We start from the raw sequence: 21,703 nt of genomic DNA on the forward strand, positions 1-21,703 counted from the left end.
GCAGCGGCGGGGCATTGATATTAAAGGCCGAAAGAGGCGATTTGGAACGAATCTCAACCGCTGCTCGCCTGCTGCTTCACGCCCCCTACCCCCGCCATCGCCGTCGGCTGCTGGTGTTCTAGGCGGTTACGAATCTTCAGCCACCACAACATCACCGCAGCAACACCACCACATCCTCAGCCACCAAACATCCCCAAAGACCAAATCCTCAACCGCCAAAAATCCTCAACTCCTCATCCACCAAAAAAAAAAAAAAAAATCCTAGATTTGCAAATCTGCAAACCTTCGAAACCTGCTGCTGCCGAAACCCGCTTTCGCCGCTTTTGAAATGACGGAAATACTCTCGCCGCCGTCCCAAATCGGGCAAGAGATTGGAGAAGAAGAACAAGGACGTGTGGTCCAATATGAGATTTTTCTTTATTTTTTTTATTTTTCTCACCATCAAAACGACGTCGTTTTAAACGCGTGGCTTGCCGCCGTGTAATAAATGCCACACGCAATGCCATGTAGTTTAAAATAGTTTCCACGTCATCGCCGGTCAAACATAAGAGTGGTCGGAACTTTCGCCGGGTGCAAATTGCAACTAAATCAAAAGGTTATGTATTCTGGAGCTATTTTTGAAGGTCATGTGCAATATGCAAATATGAAAATAGTTGGTGTATTTTTCGGCTATTAACCCTATATATTTATATATATATAAACTTTTGTTCAATAGGTCTCAGAAAAAACTTTCATTTACTAATTATATATATATATATATATATATATATATATATAATATAATATAAATTGTTCTTCCCGTAATAGTTTTGGGCTATTGCTTCTTTATATTTACATTAATTAATGTTTTTTATGTTATTAATCTTTTATACATTACACTAACGCTTCTTTATGTAAATTAATGATTTTTATACACTTATATTTTTTTAAGACAATCATTGATTGTATAAAGATCAATAGTCCACATTAATTTTAGTTAACATTGGTTACATAGGAAAAAAGTTCTTATTTGATACTTCCATGTTTTATTACAGATGTTTTATTACTTTTGGATACGGAAATTAATAAATGTGTAATTAGTAGATAAAATTAGTTGGCGAAAAAATAAAAATAAATTGAAATTTATAAAAGTAGTTATAAAGAGATAGTAGGTGATGGGTCATTAGTTAATTAATCTCTTAATTATTTGTCAAAAATGAATGAGATATTTGTAATGAGGCATCTCAATATGAAAATTGGGATATTTGTAATGAGACGGAGGGTTTCTAATTTGAAAATAAATCGTGTCCATCCATCAATCAAATTTATAAATTAATAAATTTATAATTAACAGAATAATAACGTTTTTTTTATTTAATCAATTGTATATTTAAAGTTGGGAGACGTGCTTAAAACATCTAAAATATAGTGATCTTGAGAATCCCACATTTGATACTTAGTTTCTACTCATATGAATTATTGTAATCATGTGTGGGCTGTTTTGCTTAAAGTGCTCAATTACATGAAAAGAAATGTTATAATTATATAGCGATGGGGCCACAATTTCTTATCACATTCTACTCATTAACTTGCGGTTAAAGATATACTTATACAAATATCTTTACATTAATTACATTTATATATGAATTTGTGTTTCTCATTATGATTCATTTGCATGACAAGTGAAAAATGATTTCAATTTGAAAAGTTACTGCAAAAACAAAGAGTGTTAAATTGCAGTTTCGAAATAAATTTCAGAGATTGTATTTCTAAATTACTAAATATATTTTTGGTTGTATAGAATAGGGTTATTGTAATATACGTCACGCATTTATACTCATTTTATAATTTAATTAATATCATTTTCAAACATTTGTAAAGATAAAATCTTTTTTATTTTACAATTGAGACTTTTTCGGCCTTTAGGCGATCTTTTTGACATAGATATCAATATAGACTAAAATTGATAAAAAAAAACAAAAATGATATGAATGGAAGCTTGGCCTAAACCACGTCGGTCACTAATTTTATTCCAATGGTCCTTGGCATTCATATCATTTTTTTTTTCTTTTTATCAATTTTAGTCCAAATAAGTATATATGTGATCTTTTCGATCACTAGAATAAAATTGGGAAGTCACAATTGAGAAAATTATAAAGATTTGGTATCTATTTACAAAAGTTTAAAAATAAAATCAAAATTACAAAATAAGTGTAAGTTTTTTTTTATATATATTTTGCAATTACCCTTTGAAAATAAACAAAATAAGACATACACGAAAGTATGACGTTCGAAATGAAATCTTAAAAAAAAAAGAAGATAAAGAAACAAAAAGTTGGACGTTCAAAATGAACCCAAGATATCTCTCCTTCTCTCTGTCCAGGGGCGGATCCAGAATTTGCCGATAGGGAGGGCTGACCTTGAAGGTAATAAGTGGGGGTTCGGGGGTGGTAGCCCCCGAGCCAAAAATTTTGAGCAGTCCGTACAGTTCATTTTTATGTTCGAGTAGAATTTTAATAGACTTAGGATTAGAATTCGATCACCTACTATAATAAATAATTATTCTCTTTCTATTGATTCAATAATATATACACTGAAAGCATATAAAAAGCTACAACTATATGTTTTTAGAAAAATTAATCTAGCTTCTACAAGAATAAACTTATTTTTATTAGTATATTAAAATGTATTTTTATCTTTTTCTAAAAGTTAGACTGGACTAAGACTGAACTATAGGTTAAATATATTAAATATGGAGTATAAGACAAAATTTTGGGCTTCCAGCCCAGTGCAGCTACCATGTAGATCCGCCCATGTCTCTGTCTCATCTTTTCATTTCCGTTATAATAAAATTTAAATCAATGACTTCTTAAAAAAGAGAATATTTTATGCTTCGGACTTCAATTTTATCACTTATATTAGATCTCTTCAGCAACGCGGCATCATAGTTGCTTAATTATTTTAGTTAACCTTATTAGAAATGAAGTTTCGAATAAAAATTCATTCACAATTTATAATTAACACGTAAAAATTAACAAGCTTTAGCTTTAAAGTCTAGTACCAAGTTTAGCAAATTGATCTTTACATCGACAGTTAAAAAGATTAATTGACTTATCTCAGCTTTGAAATAATTGATTATAGTTCATAATGGTAATGTACGATAAAGATCTGATTGGTGAGGAATGAGAGAGAGAGAGAATGTGATTGTTCCACAAAAATTTCAGACGTAACATTAACTATCTCATTAATAGTTTTAATACGAGTCCAAAAAAGAAAATAAAGCACGATGACAGTACAATCAATGCTAATAATGTCACGCCAAAATTAGGAAGGATCCATTAGTGTTATCAAGAGAAAATCTATTTTGTATATAATAATATTTTATTAATTTAATTTATATTAATAAAACATTATCATGTTAGAGGTGCAGCAAAGAAATTATCGTGTTATAAGTGGTTCTCTGAATTTTAACCCAATAAAAATTTGAATTTTATTAATGCATAGAACACATTATTATATGTATAGGATTTTGTTTTTTTTTTTTGTGTAATAGGAGTAAGAACCCTGCTCAGTCTTTTTCAAGAATATGACTTAGATTTACTTGCTGCACTAGGATGACTTCGTACTATTATGAGCGATTGTGTAATTTAGTCGAAACATCAATAACTTTATCCAATCATTCATTTTTTTAATTAGACTGTTGGCTTAGCACGTTGGAAATACATATATGTGTTATCACGTTAAAAGTAAAAATGGTGAATTACTAAACTTCCATCAAATTCTGATTTTGCATACCTACTTTAAAATTTGGTGTTTTAAACTATTACTTTAATCTGATTTTGCTAGTAAATATGATTCCGGCTAAATTTACTACTGATGTGACTAACCAAATAATTACATTGTATAATCGTTTTCGTGTGGCAGTTGGTTGGCAAAAACGACGTTAATTATTTAGCTAACAGTAAGTTTGATCGAAATCTTGATCGGTAGTAAAATCGGATTAAATTAATAGTTCAGTATTTACCACTTGAAACTTTGAAATTAATATTTATGTAAAATTTAAAATTTAATAAAAGTTAAGTAATTTTCAGGCAATTAACCTAAATAAAAATGTATAAACAAGAAAAAAAAAGTTGAAATGTTGTTTGAGAGTGCTGATTGACAACGCTAGTTGCCGGAAATCGAATAGTAGAATAGAAATATTAACTACATTGATGGTTAATTCAAAAAAAAAAACATTGATATGGTTAGTATTATTTTATAATTTCTACGTTAGAGTACAATTATTAAAAATTTCAATAATTAGAGTAGAAATGGTACTTGCTAAAAAATTACTCTAGTAGTTTGTGGGTTCATACACAGTTCTTGTTGTTGATAATCTTAATTATGAATGCAAATTATCTATTTCTGTTTTGGTACATATTGGCTGGTATACATTTTAATTACTTTACATCTAACATGACTTTGCCCGATAAAAAAAAAAAAAATTACTTTACTTAGTAGAGTAATTAATAGTTTCATGATCTCTAACGAAGAGAAGTAGCCAAGCCCCCGACACGACTCGGTGATAAGAAAATGTACATATTGCTTGGTATTCGATAAGAATATATACTTCTACTAAAAGAAGTAGCCAAGGCCCCGGCACAACTCGGCGATAAAAAAATGTACATGTTGACAAGTATTCGATAAGAAAATGTACTTCTACTAAGAGAAGTAGCCAAGCCCCCATCAAGATTCGGCGATGGTCACATATTTGTATTAATATTGTATTTAAATTGTATTTTATATATTTGTTAAAAAATTATATTTAAAATTATAATTTCATCCGTTTATTTTAAAGTTTTAGCTCCATGACTTCTATAATCTATATTACTCGAAAGTCGGATCCATCCAAAACCCGACAGCCCATACCCGAAAGTGAATACAAACTCTGTCTCTTTATATTTTCCTTTCTAAAACTCATAATCATAATTAATAATACAGGTGAAAGAGAATCAGACGAAAATGGGTAAAGGAGTTGAGATATGGATGATTATGACGAGCAATGAAAATGTACAAAATAGTGCTTAATTGATTGAAAATGATATTGTAAATATAAAAAGAAGTAAGCCCAGCTTCGAGCTCAAAGCCCAAAAACACAAAGTTATGAATAAAGACCTATCAGCAGAAGCGAGTGGATTTGGAAATATGAAATTCAGGGTTTGATCTTTTAGTTGGGCCGAAAATCGTAATTTCGATAGAATTGATAATCTATACTAGTACTAGTATTTAAATAGCAGCTCTCAATTTCAATTTCAATTTGATTTGAGTGATATTTTAAAATATATTTAATATAAAAATTACAAATAAATCACATCACATTTACACCCTACTATCTCACACGCATTAACTCTTTCAAACAAAATATGCAATTCACAAAAATAGGAATAATAAAACATAATCATTTTTTAACGCTTGTTCTTCTCAATAAAAAAATTATTAGCATATAATTTTATAGTAAATTATAATTTTTTAATGGGTTGGTGTGGTCATATTAACCATTAGTTCTTTATAAACGTAACTTAAGAACTTTTTTCCAAAAAAAAAAAAACAAAACACTAATGCTCGAGTAAGAAATTATACTCGCTTTGATGCTTACATAAAAACAGAATCTACGTAATTTATGCAAAACTTTAGAGGGGTGTATTAGTTCAAGATTTATGTAGATTTTAAAAGTCCGTGAATTTTAAAAGTCGATAGAATTCTCACGGATTCTTCATGATTTTGAATGAATTCTTGGTCAGATTTTTAATGAATTAGCAAGAATTTGGCGTGATATTTTCGGACTTGAAATCCACAAACTCAGTGAGCGCGAGAATTGAACGAACACTAGACCCACTTCCAGCGGCCGCTAGGGGCCCATGAGCGTTGGAGACCCAGCGAGTGCTGGGTTCCAGCGAGCGTTAACTTCCCAAACTAGTACAACTTGATACACAAAATAAGCTCGCTTGTATTTTATAATCTCATTTTGCTTCGCTTAATTATATCAACATATAATAATTAGCCTAAGCCCTATTTCATGCTGGAACCCACAAACTTTATTATATCAACATATAATAATGCTTCTCATTTTGCTTCGCTTTATTATATCAAGATAAGCTCGCTTAGTATATCATGCATGCATGTTTTAATTAGCCTAAGCCCTATTTAAGTAATTGTTGTCAACGGGCGCTAGGGTCCAGCAGCCGCTGGCTTCTTCAGCCGCGAGCGCTGGAAACTCTCAAGATTTGAATTCTCGTGGTTCGAGCTCAGATTTGTTCATGCTTATTTTTTGAGTGAAATTCATGGAAATCAGTCTAATGTTAAAATCCGTAGATTTTTAAATACACCCAGATTTTCATAGACTTTTAAAAGTCTTGAACGAATACACCCAGATTTTTATAGACTTTTAAAAGTCTTGAACGAATACACCCAGATTTTCATAGACTTTTAAAAGTCTTGAACTAATACACCCCTATTAGTAAGGTGACTCATTATTCAAACACTGAATTCTCTAATCCGAAATATTTTTTTATAGTATCGTGAAAGTTGAGAATTTTTAGAAAATAAATACTACTATAAAATAAGGAACTATTTTTAGATATTGCAAAAATTAGGAACATAGAGAGTACTTATCCCAATAAGAGAATGTTTCATCAGATAATGTTTAGTAACTTCGTTGAGATAAGTCAAGGACTTAAGATAGATAAAATCTTGTCACAGTTAAAATTTATTTATTTATTTTATAATCTTATCTGTATTTTTTTTTTTAATTTCAAGTTATAGAATTTTTAAAATCTTGTCCCAGTTAAAATTTATTTATTTATCTGTAGTGGCGCAAGCTATTCCCTCGTATTGCATGTCAATTTTTGCTTTACCTACTGGTCTTACTGATGATATGGAGCGTCTCATGAATACCTTTTGGTGGGGGAATAAGGGTGGCACGGGTAAGGGCATTAACTGGATGAAATGGGAGAGGTTATGTGTTGACAAGAAAGTCGGAGGTATGGGTTTTCGAAGTCTTCAATTACTCAACACCGCTATGCTTGGAAAAACTAGATGGCGCCTTATTGATGATCCTGATGCTCTCATGTGTAGAGTTTTAAAGTTCAAATACTTCCCAAGAGGTGACTTCTTCAGTGCTAATGTGGGTCATAATCCAAGCTATGTTTGGATGAGCATTCACTCGGCGCAAGACTTGGTTCGAAGAGGTACTCGCTGGCGGATTGGTAGTGCAGCAGGGTTCGGTTCTTTGATGAGCCATGGTTGAGAAGAGAGGATAATTTCTTTATCTCCACGGCTTGCCCTTCTGGTATGGAAGATATGAGAGTTTTTGATTTTGTGCTTGAGAATTCTTGCAGATGGAATGTGGATCTTTTGAATAATACGGTGGACGCGGCTGATGTGCGGAGTATCGTCAAAATTCCCATCCTTCCGAATCTAGGCCCGGACAAGCTCATCTGGTACTTTTCTGATAATGGGATGTATACGGTCAAATCTGCTTATAAGTTGGAGAGTGCTTTAACGCTCGATGATGCTCACGGTGTGGAGGGACAATGGAGTAAACTCTGGAAAACCGATGTTCCTCCCAAGGTCCGAAATATCCTTTGGCGGGCAGCTCGGAACAATCTCCCATTAAAGGCGAACCTCCTTTCTCGCGGTATTCCTGCTGGAGGTGAGTGCCCGATTTGCAATGTTGGTCTCAAGAACTTGTGGCAGATTTTTTTCCACTGTCCTTTGCTGAGGACTGTTGGCGGGTGAGCGGGATGCAATCGGCCATCTCCTCTATTACTAGTAGGAACGAGTCTTTCACACAAGCTCTCTTCCTCATCCTTGAGGGGAATGTTGAGGATCTTCGGGCTAATATCTGCATGATTTTTTGGCAATTTTGGAAAGAGCGCAATGGTGTTGTTTGGAATAACTCTCATCCGAACCCCGCCCGAGCTGTTCTCATGGCTTTCGAGAGCATGAAGGAATGGACCCTGGCTCGAACTCTTCCTGCTCGGAACACGACCTCCCATTCGTCGGCTGAGCTTTGTCTTGGGTAGCATCCGATCCCTCAGGGCTCGTTTATTTGTGGCGTCGATGCAGCTTTCTTTAATGGCAGTCAATATATGGGTATTGGCATGGTGATTAGGAATGATGTTGGAGACTTTGTCGTGGTCAAGACTCTCAAACTTCCTGCTGCAAGTAGTGTTGAGGAGGGGGAGATTATCGGCATCAAGGAGGCGTTGTCGTGGATCAAAGATTTGGGCTTCGGGCAGGGATGGATTCAATCTGACTGTAAGAGAGCTTGCGACGTCATCCAGTCGAGTGCTAGAAACATTTCTGAGATTGGAGCTATTGCTAGATGGCGCCGAGATGACTTAGCTTTGCTTCCGGGAATCCTTCTTCGTCATGTTAAAAGAGATTTCAATGCTATCGCTCATTCTTTAGCAAAAGCGGCGAGTGATATTAGTACACATCATGTTTGGGATGAACCTCCGGCCTTTGTGGTGGGTCATCTTCATTTACCATGCTCATGTGATCAATAAATTTATCCTCTCGTTTCTCTCAAAAAACAAGAGAAAAATATCTATCAATCAAGCTTATGATTAATCTGGTCTTACTCCTAATTAAAAGAACTTAGAAATAAAGATTGGGCCTTATATAAAATTCTATACAGATATTTATATTATATATATAGGGAGAGGTTCATATAAGAACCATTAAATAAAATTTCTTCATTTAATATTGTAAATTTATATATAAAAAAAAGAACCATTAAATAAAATAAGAACGGAGAACCATTTTATGCCATTCGATCATCAAGGTTTACAGTGAATGCATCATCTTGATAGATGAATGCAGAACCTGAGTTTGAATCTTGAAGGGAGCAAAAATTTTATTTTTCAAATGCAGTAAATTTAATAGCGGATATATTAATTTGTATAGCACATACAGTAATTTTAATAGTTCTCATATTCTCATAAAAATTATGATTCTCATTATAGAACAACACCTTATATATATAGCTTTGCATTTTTAAAAGTTAAGGAATCTACATATACTAATAGTTCTCATGTTCTCATATATATATATATATATATATGTATATTTAAAAGGTCAAGATTAGGTTCCTAGTTCTCAATTTAACAGAGGTTTTTATTAGAACCTCTTCCCATATATATATATATATATATATATATATATATATATATATATATATATATATATATATATATAAAACATAGGGAAGAGTTCAATGAAGACCACTAAATATTCAAAGAACAGAGATCAAATCTCAGTTGTTGATCTTATCTAATCTAATGGTCAGCATTTATTCACGCGCATGTTCAACAGATTTTTTTGTTGAACATGTACATGATCGAATCCCACAACCCCCAAAAGATCAGCATTTATTCACGCCATGTTCAACGGATTTGATGAACGTTCATCAAATCCGTTGAACATATCAGTAATTATGTTGAACGTTCATCAAATCCGTTGAACATGGCGTGGATAAATGCTGATTTTTTGGGGGTTGTGGGATTCGACCCTATATATGTTCAACAAAAAAATCCGTTGAACATGCGCGTGAATAAATACTGACCATTAAATTAACTGAGATCAATGACTGAGATTTGGTCTCTGTTATTTGAATATTTAGTGATCTTCATTGAACGCGATCCTAAAAGATATATGTATATAGTTATTTAGACTTAAGTTAAAATAATAAAATATTATTATAAAATAGGTGTAGATCATATAATATATATTAATGGAATGGATACGCGTGATGATTTTAAAAGCTAAGCATTGAAACCTAAGCTGACTCATGAAGCCTAAATGAAGACCTATTATGATGACTCATGAATTTTAAAAGAAAGAGTTTAGTATAAATAAGGCCATTGGTTATATATGAGATAATATTAATTTACTTTCATCAGGTTGCGAAGTTTGAAGTTTTCGATCATCATCATCGTGAGGTGCAACGCAATCATAATTTGATTTCAATTGCTGGAATCAACTTTCACTATCAAGTTTAAGGTCTGGAATTTTATTTTATTCATATCGTTAAGTTAGTTAATGTTCATTTTAATATTATATATTTATTATATATGTTACTATAAATTATGTATTTTTAGGAGCCGTAAATAGAATTCAGGCACAATCCTTCGAATATCATAATGCGATTCGATGTTGTGAATTATGTATTGTTAGAGGGCCGTATATAAGGTCCATGATATTGGGATGCCACAATGCATTACATGTTAAAATTAAAGTTGCAATTATTATTATCATGGATCCGTAAATAGGATCCAGGACATTAAAGTTATTTGAATGTCATTGTGTGAATTGAAGTTATGCACTATAACAAAAAAAGTTATGCACTATAACAAAAATTGAATACCACATCGCATATATTACACTAGTTTTTGTCAAAGTTTGTTGTCTAATATATTATGTCTGTTGTCTTTAAGCATAAAAATATGCTAATACACATTAGACTAATGTGTCTTTTGTTATAGATGAAATGTTAAAAATATTGTATAACACCTATTCTTATTGTCCATGTTTATACACACGATGTTATTCTTAAAAAAAAAAAAAAAGCTCTCTTTTTGACCGACTTTTTTTTAAAAAAAATAGAGCTTGTTGACCTTTATAAATTAAACATCTATGATCTTTTACAAAAATATTATAAATAATTATTAAAAGAATTTACACTAAAATCAAAGCAAATAAGTCAAATATTAGTAAATAGTTTCCCTAAACTTCAATTAGTAATCTATTCCGAAATTGATTTTCTCTCTCACGCACTCTCATAACTGCTGCTGCCAGAGTAGTCCTGTGACGCCACGCAACCGCCAGTTATTCTCGCTCTCACTGCGGCGACTCTCTCGCCCTTCCTAGGTTTCCCGTCCCTCTCCCTCGACGTCAGTCTATTAAGGGAGTTGCTCGAGATTGAATTTTCCTGAGATTAGCTGAGATTGAATTAGTTTGAGATTATTTTTTGTCATAGGGGGTAGGCTAAGACTCATAAGCCATGACTAATCCTACGTGGCATAATCTCAAGATTAAGTCTTGAGCCCTATTTACTCAACCAAACATAATATTACATAACTGATCCTATCTTATCCTGTAAACCGAACACCCCCTACTTCATTCCTCTTTGTTCTGGTTCTTCGCCAGGATCAAACTCTTTTGTGCATCCTGCCTTCTGCCCGCCCTTCCGTACCACAAAAAGGGAGGAAAGGGCAAGAACTTATGGAGATGGCCCCCGGTTTAAGAATTCCCGAAGAAAGACCCTGTTCGCCATCCAGCTCTCGTGCCCCATTTCGATGGGTCACTCTCTAGCCGGAGGAAGACTTAAAGTTTTACATTGGAAAATTCTTATATGATCAGAGAACCTCTCGGAAAGTTCCCTCTTGTGTGAAGTGACAAAAAGAGAGATAGAACTTGTCTCTAAGTAGCTCTTGGCGAGTGAGTGACATTTTCTCTGATTTGGCAACCCACCCGGGAATTCAGAAGGCAAAGTTTTCTCGTCCGAGGGTTTCGACAATTATTTGTTTCCCTCAATATTTGTCATCGTCCCCTGGTAGCGATGTCAACTTGCCTTGAATTGGACAATCATTGCATGATATCCCATATGGAGTATACTTTGTATGCTTATCCCATATTTAAACATTTTCAGATCTTTAAGATCAAAGGCACGTGGTTGAATCGCGGATCAAATATTTTAGGTTTAGTTTATTTAAATGTGTTATGTTGGGTAAAGTATTTTAAACAAAAATTACTTCATACTCCCTCCGTCCACGAAAGAACTTCCTATCTTTCCCTTTTGGGGCGTCCACAAAAGAACTTCCTACCTATTTTTGGATTATACCCCACCACTTATAATCCTCTTACTTTTCACTTTTCACAACTCCCAATATTAATTATAACACCTTTTCACCACTCTCATTACATTCAACTACCTTTTATCCACTCTCAATACATTCAACAATATTTTTTCTTAAAACTCGTGCCACTCCCTCTTAGAAAGTTCTTTCATGGACGGAGGGAGTAATTTTTATGTTAAATATTTATTTATATTCATTATTTTTTTTGCATAAAAAATTACATTTAAATTTTAATTATCTTAGAGTGTTTAAGATATTATTATTATATAATGGTTTGATACCTTTAAATTCGAACTTAAAGAAGATAGCTTGGCTACATGTTTGAATTAGAAAATACAAAATCTCTTGTACACCCGGGTCGTACTCGATCCTTATTCTGACCTGGAACTGATCCAATTGGACTATCCTAATCGAATGTCAAGTGTTAGTGTCATTTCGATATAGTGTTAGTGTCATTTTACACGTAGTGTTAGTGTCATTTCAATATAGTGTTAGTGTCATTTTTGAAATAGTGTCATTTGTAAAACAAAATAGCGTTAGTGTTATTTTCGAAATAGTTTTATTTGTAAAGCAAAATAGTGTTAGTATCATTCCAAGATCGTGTTAGTGTTAATGTCATTTCAAGAAAAAATGGGTCAGGATAGTCCAATTGGGTCAGGATCTGGGTCGGGTACAACCCGGGTGTACAGGAGACCACCTCATTAGAAATTGTGTTTATGGGCCTCAAATTCTAGACAAATTTGGATTCTATTTATTGGATTTTCCCCTTCTTATAAATAGTCCTTGATTGTACTTCCTCCGTCCCGTCATACAAGATGCATTTCTTTTGAGCACGAAATTTAAGGAGTTAGTGTTTAATTATTTAAGTAAGTTTGTATATTTATGATTAAGTGGATATCTAAATAATTAGTGTTTAAATTTAATTTAAGTCCAAAATTTAAATTAATTCATCAATTTTTTTTACTCTCTCCGTCCACGAAGGAACTTACTAAGAGGGAGTGACACAAATTTTAACAAAAAAGTTGTTAAGTGTGAGAAAAAGTTGTTGAGTGTGTACTGGAAGTGGTGAAAAAATATTTTACTCCCCCCGTCCCAGAAATAATGGCCCGTTTCTTTTGGGCACGGAGATTAAGAAGTATCGAATTAAGGAGATAAAGTGGTGGATCATGTATTTAAAGATGTTATTAGTAAGATTAATTATTAGCTAATCTACATCATCCGACCGACCTTCTTCTTCAATCCTCCAGCGGAAATCCGGCAACACCAACCTCCCGCCATTCCTCCACTGCCAACACCAGCAATACAGAAATTCGGCAACACTAACTTTCACCCTCGTTGATGTTCTTGCCATCATCTAAATTATGAAAATCCCCAAAACTAAAATCCTGAAAATCCCCAAATCTAAATCTTGAAAATCCCTAAAATTAAAATTCTGAAAATCGCCATCTCCAGCATCCTTCGCCGCCTCGGTGCGAAACCCATCGCCAAACCCACCACCAGTCGGACACCACCAAACTCCATCTCCAATTTCTCCTCATCTCCAAGTAGGGCTCGACATCACTGCACAAGCCGGACACCAGCCGGAGTGAGCGAGGAAGAGAGAGACAGAAGAGGCAGTGGCAACCGCCGGCGCTGCATGCACCACTACGGCTCGCAGCGGCCACCGCGAACAGGAGAAAAATGGAGATATAGAGGGAGAGCAGAGAGAGGATAGAGAGAAAGAGAGATCGTCATAGAGGACAAGAACCGGCGATGTCGCCGAACGACAGATAGAGACGACATAGAGAGGAGTAGAGAGAGGCGGAGGTGGAGGAGATGCCGCCGCCCATATCGCCGCCGCCTGAAACCCCTTTCCGTCCTGCTGCAATTCCATGGCTACAGAGGAATATGGGAAGTCTTGAGCCCTAATTTTTGGAGGTGGGCGAATCAGTGGATGGAAGTGAAGGGCGGAGGCAGTGGAAGCGGCGAGGCTGGAGGGCGGTGATGGTGGAGCCGTGAGGTTGGTGGTGGTGAAGGGACGAGGGATGGGAGAGGAGAACTAGAGAGAGGAAAGAGGATGGGACGAGTGTTGAAAATGGAAAAGCGAAAAATTAGGTGGAGAAGAAAAGATTAGGGTTTGATAGGTTAATTAAGAATTTTAATTGATTGTTAATTATAGCTCAAAAAGGAAATAGGCCATTATATATGGGACAACCCAAAAAGGAAAACAAGCCATTATTTATGGGACGGAGGGAGTAATTAATATTGAGAGTGGTGAAAAGTGACAAGTAAGTGGTGGGGTATATTCCAAAAATAGGTAGGAAGTCTTTTGTGGACGTCCCAAAAAGGAAAAGTAGGAAGTTCTTTCGGTGGACAGATGGAGTATTAATTAATTTTTTAGTATTGTTAATTTTGGGTGCCATCGCCACTCTTCTCCAATCAAAGTTCCGGCTTCCACCACCAGCACTTTCACCCCTTCCCCTTCCACTGCAATCCCACCACAACAACTCTCATCTACTGCAACTACCGCTGCTCACCCTCGCAACCATCGCCGCTCAATTCCTACCCCAGGGCCACCAACAACCTAGCATCCTTCTCCACTACGTCGAGAGCAAACTCCTCCACCACATCGCCCTCTCCACCGCCTTCAATCCTTCGCCCTCGCCACCACCTTCAATATTAGGGTTTTCAAATCAAGGGGCAATCTCAAATCGAAGACCCAAATTGAAGAACCGAATTTCTCTTGTCCATCTCCTTTCCATTCAACCTCCAAAGACCTATCTTCCTCCTCCCACCCCCAAATCCACAGTCACGACAAAGACCCTAGTACCGCCCTCCGTCTCCACCACCATCAACCACCCTGAAGACGTCTTCCTTTCCCCCACCCTCCAAATCCCCAGCCGCACCCCTTCGTCTCCACCACCACCGAACACCCCAAATCGAAATTCTCAACCCCCTTCGCAAAGCCATAGTGTTGCTTTCCCCTACACTCCTTCGTCTCCACCACCATCATAGAATCATAGTGTCGGCTTCCCCAAATTTCCCTCCTCAGCCACCATCATAGACCCTCGACTTGGGAGAAATTTTGAAATTTGGAGATATTTTTAAATTAGAAATTTTGGGTAACAAATTAGCGAGTGCAAGAGAGATAGTGTAGAATCAGAGAGAGATAAGAGGGTGGACGGGGCCGTTGCAGCGGCGAGGGAGACGGCCGGCGAGAAATCGTCGTAGAACTTCCACTAAAAATATACTCCCTCCGTCCCAATAAAAGTGGCCACATTTCCTTTTTGGGTGTCCCATTAAAAGTGGCTACTTTCTAAAAATGGCAAAAGTTTACTTTAATTAAGTCAACAATTACTCACTAATTTGGTCAACAATTGTAGGCCACTTTCTAAAAATGTCAAAATTACTCACTAATTTGGTCAACAATTGTAGGTCACTTTCTAAAAATTACTCAATAATTTTGGTGGGTCACACTCAATTAAAACATAACAATCATCTTCTTAATCTCCGTGCCCAAAAAAAAGTGGCCACTTTTATTGGGACGGAGGGAGTAAGAGAGAGAGAGAGAGAGAGAGAGAGAGAGAGAGAGAGAGAGAAATGCTTGTGTGAAATGAGAGAAATAGGGGACTGAAAAAAATTTGAGGGTTTAGTTGCCCAATTTATAAAAAATTAAAGAAAAACCAGGGGTCATTTAATTAAGTTAATTATGTAGTTAGTTGTCCTTATTACTCCCTCCGTCCCAATAAATGTGGCCGCTTTCTTTTCGGCACGGAGATTAAGAAATTCATTGTTATGTTTTAATTGAGTGTGTTAATAAGTTAATTAAGAAATGAGGGGATGACTGTTGGCTGCCATTCACTTTCTTCTCCAGCGACCGCCTCAGACTTCAACGGCGAAGGGTGCTACTGCCGCCTCTCCGGCCACCTCCGTCTCTCGCCAGAACACACACACATGAGCTCACCCCCTCTGTTCCCCGGCGACCGCAACCGCCACCTCGCCAGAACCCTAGATCCCCAAATCGCGGCCTCCGTCGACCTGACTCTCTCTCCCTCCAAATCTCTCCCCCGACTAGACAGCTAACGTCGGCAGCGAAGGAGCCACCGCCTAAACCCGAATGGCGACAACAAAGACCTTCCAAAATCAGACACCCAAAATCAACACCCAAATCGAAAACGAAAATCAGACACCCAAAATCGAAAACAAAAATCTTGAGAAGCAAAGACCCAAAATCGTTCTCCGGTCGCCCCTCTAAGCGAGGGAGGCGCCATCGGAGCTACAGAGCATGGTGAAGAAAGAGACAGAGAGAGACAGAGAGAGAGGTGGCGAAAGGGAGAGAGCAGAGGCCGGCGGCGAAGGTCAGGCTACGGGGCGGCGACGATCAAGGGGTGGGCGGCGGCAGCGGGGGTCAGGCGGCGGGGCGGCGACAGTCAAGGGTTGGGCGGCGAGTATCAGGGGTGGTGGGGGGAGGGGGGCTGAGTGTGAGTTATGTGTGTTTTGTGGTGTGTGTGAGTGTATTTGATTAGTGTTTAGATTTAGTTACACATTTTAATTAGATTAATTAATTAGATTAATTAAAATAAATATTTCCATTTTAAGAAAGTGACCACTTTTAATGGGACAAACCAAAAAGAAAAGGTGGCCACATTTATTGGGACGGTGGGAGTAATTGAGTGGAGAAAAAAATGTATAAATAGTTACTAAAAATGAATAAGATATGGATTAGTAGACGAACCAAAAAGAAAAGTAGAATCTGAATTGGTGGAGGCAGGGAGTAATAACTAGTGCAAAATGGAAAAATACTAGTAACGATAAAAAAATCTCATCTAGGTGTACATGTATATAGACCTTGGATCAAAAGAAATAAAACCTACAACAAAGTATCAAAACAGATGATTCAACCCCTAATTATATGTATGTGGTGATAATATATGCATGTATCAAAATTTGAAACTACATATCACCTATAATTAGCAAACTAAAACAGGATAAATCCAAAGCCTCCTCCCATTGAGCTAATTAATGCAAAATATAAAAACCAAGCAAGTAACTCATACCAAAATTAACAATCACAAGCTATTGGATCGACATAGAATAGCAACGTACAAACCACAAACCATAACTTATGTCTACCTAAACTACATAAGGATAAAAGCTCAAAAACCTACCGGCTGACATACCCTACCAACACCAAGCAAAGTCGAACCTCCATTGAAAGATAAGAACGACGAGAGGTGAACGCGAAGCAGAAGACTTAGATATGCTTTTGCACCAAAATAATTTATCCAGAAACTATTCTTGCCACCCCAAAACTAGTCCTCTTTATGGCTTTGTGCAAATTGGTCGTGCAAAAGTCCATTCTGCTCGTTCTTGGTATTAATCCCCTCGCGTAGCTGGACAAGATGGCAGTTTATATAGTTCAGAAAACATTGTAAGCAAAACTTCAGTTAAGAAGAAAATGCACTGGTTCCAAGATGGCGTCATTCGGTGAAAGCCTCTTGGAGTATATACCCAATTATCTCATCTAGGATTAACATAATCTTAAGCGAAGAAAATTCATTCCCAGTTGTGGATCTACCAAGGAATATCAAGCAAGAAGAGTTCATCATGTTTCCGAAAGTTAAGGATTAGATAGAGATAATGGATCACTTAGGCCTACATTATACATATTAAACATGAGAAGGTATTTATATACCTGCTGAAGAACTTTCTTTTGGTAGCGGTATCCCTGAAAAATAAGGGGGAAAAAGAAAGAAAGCAGTGTAAGAACACAATAATTTGAAGCCACTATACGCTTGTAATGGAAGATACAATTCATTTTTGGTAATCACCTTGTCAGTGCCATAAATATAATCACAATAGGTGAATACTGATGCAAAGTTACTTTGGCTCTGCCCACCAACGTAATGATGGTAATCATGGTAATCTGGGCCACCGTAAAATGGAATATACTTTGTCGGAGTCCAGGGGAAGTCGTACCTGGAGCAAGCAATATCAACTTGGTGATGATGCCTTCGTCACAAATGAAAACCAGCAGATTGAAGAAAATCTAAGAGTGCATATTGTGAAATACTGGTGATAAATTGAGAATGAAGCTTTCACAAACTCTGCTACAGAAAAGTTTAAATAAGTAACTTTCAAATTTATTAACAAATTTGACTGCAGCAAACAATTTAATGGAGAAAAAATCAATTCTGAGAAATTTCATTTTCAGGCAACATATCATTGTTGTAAAAATTAGTGGCACGCTTTCAGCATAAACTCCGAACTAACATTTCAGAATGTCACATTTTCTCAAACTCTATTAGACAATAATAGTCTATTTCCGCGATTTCAAATCAAAAGAGAGATTTCAAGAAATGGAAGATCTATTCACTAGAATAGCATGCATATAAGAATCATCCTTACTCCTTAGAGAAGCTCTGACGAAAAGTAAGACAATTTAATAACTAAAAGAATCATGTCAATGTGTAGGGACTTTACTAGGCCAACCTGGACTTACAGAAAAAGTGGATGCAACAATCATCATCACCACAACCACAGTCTAGAATAATCAATCGCAGAACTCAGTTGATACAAACTCTAAAACATAAACCTCTCTACGTTCCAACACAAACATTTCTTCTCAAATTACTACATGATTCAACAAAAGTTAAATATCAAATATAACTAATCAGCAGCACATTATCCAATCAAGCTAAGGAAAATACAAGATATACTTTCTGAATTAATCAACAGGGAAGTAGAGAAAAGTATAGAGATAAAATTTCAAACAAAGACACTAAACTCGTTAAAGCCCTCAATTGATCATGATTTCCAGTTTTCATTGCACGTAAAGCAAAACGTCTTTGAGGTAGTTACTGCTGAGAATCTCTAGCATGGTACACCAAGTTTCAATCATTTAGGAATAAAAATTCGTTCACAGTTTTCAGGAGCAAGGATAGGGAATACGAGAACTAAAGAAATATATAGATCAGCACAGAACACAAGAATGACTTCTTATAATGTCACCCTCTCATAAATGCTTCCATGCATCCATCGGCATTTCTGATGACTAAATGCATTTAACATGCTCTTCAATAGGATAAGTAAATTAAAAAATTTAAACAATTAATCTTAAGCAAAGATGGAGAGATAGCATATTTTCCTTGTTCAGTATGAACTATTATGTCTATATGAAGAAAATTAAGGGGAAAAACTAAAACAAATCATGCAAACTGACAACTTAACTCGTAATCTGGAGTTACTTTCACTAGTAAACATTCTTGGAGCAACTACTTCGCCAATGTTCTACAGAAAAACTTCCCTTACTCCAGTATTAGAGACTAAACTTATCATTGGACTCAATTAGCCATTTTTCTTACCAAGCCAACAATCTTTTAATATGCACAAAATAACTTTTCAGTCTTTTGTCGATTGGACACAACCACTTCTTTCAAGAAATTAAATCAGAACTGCTTCACCTCTAAAATTGAATGAAATTGTTATGACCTTCATCTGATGTACATTGCTAGCTAATACGTATAGATAGTCATAAGTCATAGTGAAAACCAGTTATTTTCTTTAGACGTAATTGATATGGACAGTATTGCAGCATTTTCACAAGGAAACCATAGCCACATTCTACCCTAATCACAATTAGTTTATAAGTCTAATATAAAATATGAAAGTGATGCCAACGCAACAAATGATTGATACCAACAGAGGGAGGCTCTAGAAGGCAAATGGAAGATGCAATGATCTCACGAGTCACACCTTACATATTACCATCTAACTTAGAAAAAAATAGAGGGTAATGAACTGTCTTTTTATCCAAAGCACGCGTAACACATATAAAAGTTAAAAGGCATCCAAGGAAATAGCTGCTCAGAATTCACTAAGGGTCTGAGCCACACAGATACTACATTAAAAGAAAAAAGATCCCCTTAAAAGAATCAAGGTGAAAAGATAACAACAAATAGAATAAATTAAGAGGCACACCAAGAGGAGAGAGAGAGAGGTTAAGAGAGGACTTCTAATCCTTCTCCTCGTGCACAAAAGTTAGTCCAATATTATTGACCTCATCCCACCAATGCATTTACTTTCCAGCAGATCAATCAAAATATCAAAAGCAAACAGTTAAAAGAAATTGAATGAATACCACTGTTGAGCCATCATTGGGTCAAATTATGAAAAGCAATGCAGATAGAATGACACTTAAATCAATCAAGAGCTGGAGACTTGTCACTTAATTGCATCAAATGAAAGCATGAGGATTAGGCATGCAAAGTGCATTACCCACTGTGAGTCTCAATAGCCTCAATCTGCCTCAAAGCAATCCATAACCAGAATGTAATCATATGCCCGGGGACCATCGCGGGCCCCAGAAAAGACGGGATCCCGAGGATCAAAATCTCGGCCCAGTGAGCATACGGCGCGGCAAACCCAATGGGAGCAGTGTATTCATGATGCACCTTGTGGATTTTCTCATACCCCCACTTGCAGTGCAGAAATCTATGGACCCAATAGTTTGTGTAGTCCTCCACAAGGAAATAGACCCCCAATTGCAGTGCAATTTCCCAAAATGAAGGTAGTGGCAAGCTGGTTCTTATTCCTATTATCTTCATTGAATAAAAACAAATAAATAAACAATCAGAAATATGATCCAGAAGAAATCAAACATGATTAAAGGCTAAATACTCGTAATGCAGTAGGAAAAAGATATCGTCAATGTATAGATTCCACATTTAATTAAATCCATTAAAGATCACATCACACCATGTTCAATACTAAACAATTCTTATGAAATACAAACATACCAAGAAGAAGCTTTTCCAGTGACACAATCACAGAGCGCATCTCTCATTACCAAAACAACATCTGAATTAGAGAAAAGGGTAAAATTACCTGAACGGAGGGATAGGAAACGAGTTGAAGCGGGCCCACAATGAGGAAGAACATGCGCATGACCGATTTGTAGCAGCGGAGGGTGTCGGAGAAGGAGAGCCTGACTTTGGGCTGGATTTTGAAAGGGTCGACGGAATTGGTGAAAAAGTATTCGAGGAAGAGGTAGTAGAAGGGGAAGAGGGAGAAGATGAGGAAGAGGAAGATGATGTTGTGGCAGTAGAGGATGTAATCGGACTTGGTGGCGGAGTAATTGAACCAGAGGGTCTCGGCAGCCGTGAGGGATCTGCCGAGAGCGGTTTGGGCGTCGTGGATGGTGGCGTAAGGCAACATTGGCGATGGCGATGCGGACAAAGTGTGACAGTGTGTGGATTCAGCTGGGATGTGAAACTTGGGCAGGTGTTTGTTTGTTACTCCGATTTATGAGGTGGTGGCTGCTTAATGCTCATGGACGACAAATACTAGGAGAGAATTTGGAGAACATGGACAGTGACACCACCCTTTTTACCTTTTTATTTTTGCATTAATTATTTTCAAATAAGAGAACAAATTTAATTGGTCACCAATTTAATTTGTACAACTTTTAGTTGATTTGTAAAATTTCATACAAAATAAATTTAAGGGTTAATTGTCCATAAAATGCTGAACTTTCATTCAATTCTGATTTTGCACACAAATTTTGAACTATGGCGTGATAATTACTAAACTTTTGATTTTATCTGATTTTGCTATTAATCTAAATTCCGACCAAATAGCAAACTAATATATAATATGGTGTGCCAATTTTGACGTGACGTATTTATTATTGCGTGACAATTAGTTGACATAATAATATTTTTTATTTAATTTCTTATCAATAAAAAAAGAACACAAAGCAAATAACTCAAATTGTTAATAATTTAATATATCAAATCAAATAATAGTAATTTTTTTAGTTGAATTAATTAATTTAATAAATT

The 21,703-nt window shown here is 35.9% G+C and overlaps 1 protein-coding gene across 1 annotated transcript; it reads right to left on the reverse strand.

Annotated features, from left to right (window-relative positions):
* Positions 1-16,850: 16,850 nt before the first annotated feature.
* On the reverse strand, positions 16,851-21,269 carry LOC131025862 (methylsterol monooxygenase 1-1-like). The gene is made up of 5 exons (XM_057955649.1): positions 20,748-21,269; positions 20,139-20,461; positions 17,693-17,840; positions 17,557-17,589; positions 16,851-17,254 (listed from the first exon to the last, which is right to left on the reverse strand). Exons 1-5 carry the CDS (start codon positions 21,075-21,077, stop codon positions 17,174-17,176), a joined length of 915 nt encoding a protein of 304 aa, XP_057811632.1. The 5' UTR covers positions 21,078-21,269; the 3' UTR covers positions 16,851-17,173.
* Between the last annotated feature and the right edge of the window lie 434 nt (positions 21,270-21,703).

This window comes from Salvia miltiorrhiza, chromosome 1 (assembly GCF_028751815.1).
Source record: "Salvia miltiorrhiza cultivar Shanhuang (shh) chromosome 1, IMPLAD_Smil_shh, whole genome shotgun sequence".
Classification (NCBI taxonomy): domain Eukaryota; kingdom Viridiplantae; phylum Streptophyta; class Magnoliopsida; order Lamiales; family Lamiaceae; genus Salvia; species Salvia miltiorrhiza.